The following is a 2,533-nucleotide window of genomic DNA, read 5'->3' as shown; positions in this document are numbered from 1 at the left end:
AAGTATAAAGAGAAAAGGAAAGAAAAGAGAAAAATGTGACAGAAAAAGGAGAGACGACCGTCCGGTCGCTCTAGAAGCTTGAGAATGAGGAAAAAAGGGGGCGGGACGGTCCCTGGTGAGAGAAAAGAGGGGTTACTAAAAGTGTAGAAATACTATGGGAGAGACAGAAATATGATGGTAGAGACTTTACAGTCATGAATTGTGTAGGAGGGGAAGGAAGAAATATATTGAAAAAATTAAATTAAAAAGAAGAAAGAATGCTCGGAATTAACGGAATGGTGCTCAGATCGAGCACAACTTCTCCTCTTCCTCCTCCTGCTGCTGCGGGCCCTTTCCCAAGCCAGGGCCAGACATCGCTGCAGGCTTGGTATCTGTCTTGATTCCAAGGCAGCTTTCCCAGCTTTCCGAGCTGATGTTCTCGATTACGTATAGTTTATCCTGGAGTTTCTGAAAATGTTTATTCTGATGAGATTTTCCCTGAACGTTTCTGTTTGTCCCTCCAAAACAAAAACCTCCAAGTTCTAGACAAGTTTTGAAAAGTTCACCGGTAATTCGGTGTTCCTCAACACTACCTAATCATCAACTTCCATCTCTCTCTTTCCCTTCCAGACAGCGAAGTTTTGTTTTTCTTACGGCCTTTGCCTCCTATTAATGTACCTGACTAGTGTACCGTTTGAAGAACATCTGGTTCAAAGTTTCAATAGAATTAGGCCCCTTTTATTTTTCAAATTTTCTACTGCTTGTCTAGAAGTCAATTCTCATATTTTGATACCAATTATTCCTTCTTCGAAATTTTTAACGATTAATTCTACTAAAAACTACATATAACACAAAAAGATTTCACTATATCAATTAGAGTGTAGTTTTGAGACCATTTCGAAAAACTCCTCGACAATTTCCCTGATAATAATCTCAAAAAAAATCGGGAAATTTCCCAATGAAAAAACTTCGCTAAAAAAAGAATCGATATTTTTTCGATATGTTCCTCGAAATTGTTTGGTACGAGAGTCCTTAAAAAAACAGGAAACAGAATAAACTCAAAACTTTAGTTCCATACTTGGTCCATATTCTGGCGGCTTACTCGGGAATGGAGCGCACAAGAACCGGGTACTACACGAAGTCATAATATGCGGAACTCTTTTGCGCTAATGTAAGTTGACACCCACCCATTCTCGGGCCCCAACATTCACTCACCATCATTTTCTCTTTCCTGTCCAGGTTGGCGAAGAGATGCTCAATTAGATCCACTCCTTCCGGGATCTCATCAAGGACTTCTTTGGCTTTCTGGAAAAAAATTTGTGACTAATAGGAAAATATTAATGAACAAACCTGAAGTCCAGTCCATCCGGTGACTTGGTTTTTCGTCTCTGAAAAAATCGAATATTCAGGTGGAACTGATTTCTTGAAAACTATTTTTGACCTTTGCTTATCTGCATGATAGAGAGAGGACCCAGTGGTGCCCCGCCTCGAAACAAAAAAGAGGGGGGAGGGGAAATCCGAACAGAATACGGAGAGTGTTGTATGTTTTTTGTATGTATACTGAATCAAGTATAAAAGAAAAAGAAGAAGACACAGATGTAGGCTCTTCTTCCCCTTTTTTGTGGAGAAACGACAACTTCAAATGGCACCTGATTAACATTATGCGACTGAAATGGGGATGTTGAATTGTGAGATCGGGAAACGAGCTGTTCTAATTTTTGAGGTTTCTTTTTCTAACTGCATGGCTGAGCCCCACCCACTACCATAGACCGTCGACAGAAAAAGAAAAAAAGAAAAATATTTTTTCAAACATATGTTGATATTTCCTTCCCATTCAATGAAGGACCCCGGAGACAAAAACAAAAGAGGTTGGACAGGGATATAACTATTCGATTTGCTTCATAAAGCCAAAGTTCAATAAAGAATGCTTACGGTATAAATAATTCAAGTTTCAACTTACTCATTTTAAGATTGGGATGAGTCGATGATACGGAGATGGAAGTATCTTCTGAAAACGTAAAAATGAGAGAAATAAGAGGAAAGGTGTATAGAAATGATTCCAAAGGATAAGGAACCAAGTTCTAGAAATTGCGTGGATGCAACTCGTGAGCAATTTTTGATAATCACCTAAGGATACAAAGTTTTTGAGAAGGGGAACAAAAAACTAACTAGTAGATTAATCTTCAATTGACCTCTGATTCAATTGAGCATCTAGCAATATAAAAAGTAAGATATAAAAAATAGTTGACAACTCAGTCGCTCGGCAAATGTCGCCAAGTCTAGGCCAAACTCAGTGCCTGTACAAGTCTAGGCGCAACCTTTCACAAGTCTTATCCCTTGCGTGATCAGAGCCAATCAAACGGAAACAACCTAGGAAAATATCCAGAACACCGCCAACGGAAAGCTAATAAATGTGAGAAACTTTTCTTGAGAGAACAAAATTTTATTCTTGAATTTTAGACTTGATAATCAACAAGATTTCTGGACAACGCCTACATAACCTACTTCGTCATCTTCACCTACATCAGATCCGAACAATAATGACTGACAACTT

The 2,533-nt window shown here is 38.7% G+C and overlaps 1 protein-coding gene across 1 annotated transcript; it reads right to left on the bottom strand.

Moving 5' to 3' along the window:
• Positions 1–282: 282 nt before the first annotated feature.
• Positions 283–1,943, bottom strand: GCK72_026036 (uncharacterized protein; the record flags this gene model as incomplete). Its single annotated transcript, XM_053736621.1, has 4 exons — positions 283–447; positions 1,195–1,284; positions 1,330–1,367; positions 1,940–1,943. 4 exons carry the CDS (start codon positions 1,941–1,943, stop codon positions 283–285), a joined length of 297 nt encoding a protein of 98 aa, XP_053580187.1.
• Positions 1,944–2,533: the final 590 nt, after the last annotated feature.

The sequence above is a fragment of the Caenorhabditis remanei genome, chromosome X, assembly GCF_010183535.1.
Source record: "Caenorhabditis remanei strain PX506 chromosome X, whole genome shotgun sequence".
In the NCBI taxonomy this organism is placed as follows: Eukaryota; Metazoa; Nematoda; class Chromadorea; order Rhabditida; family Rhabditidae; genus Caenorhabditis; species Caenorhabditis remanei.
The sequence above is the reverse complement of the archived record's forward strand: the minus strand, read 5'-3'. Positions and strand labels throughout refer to the sequence as shown.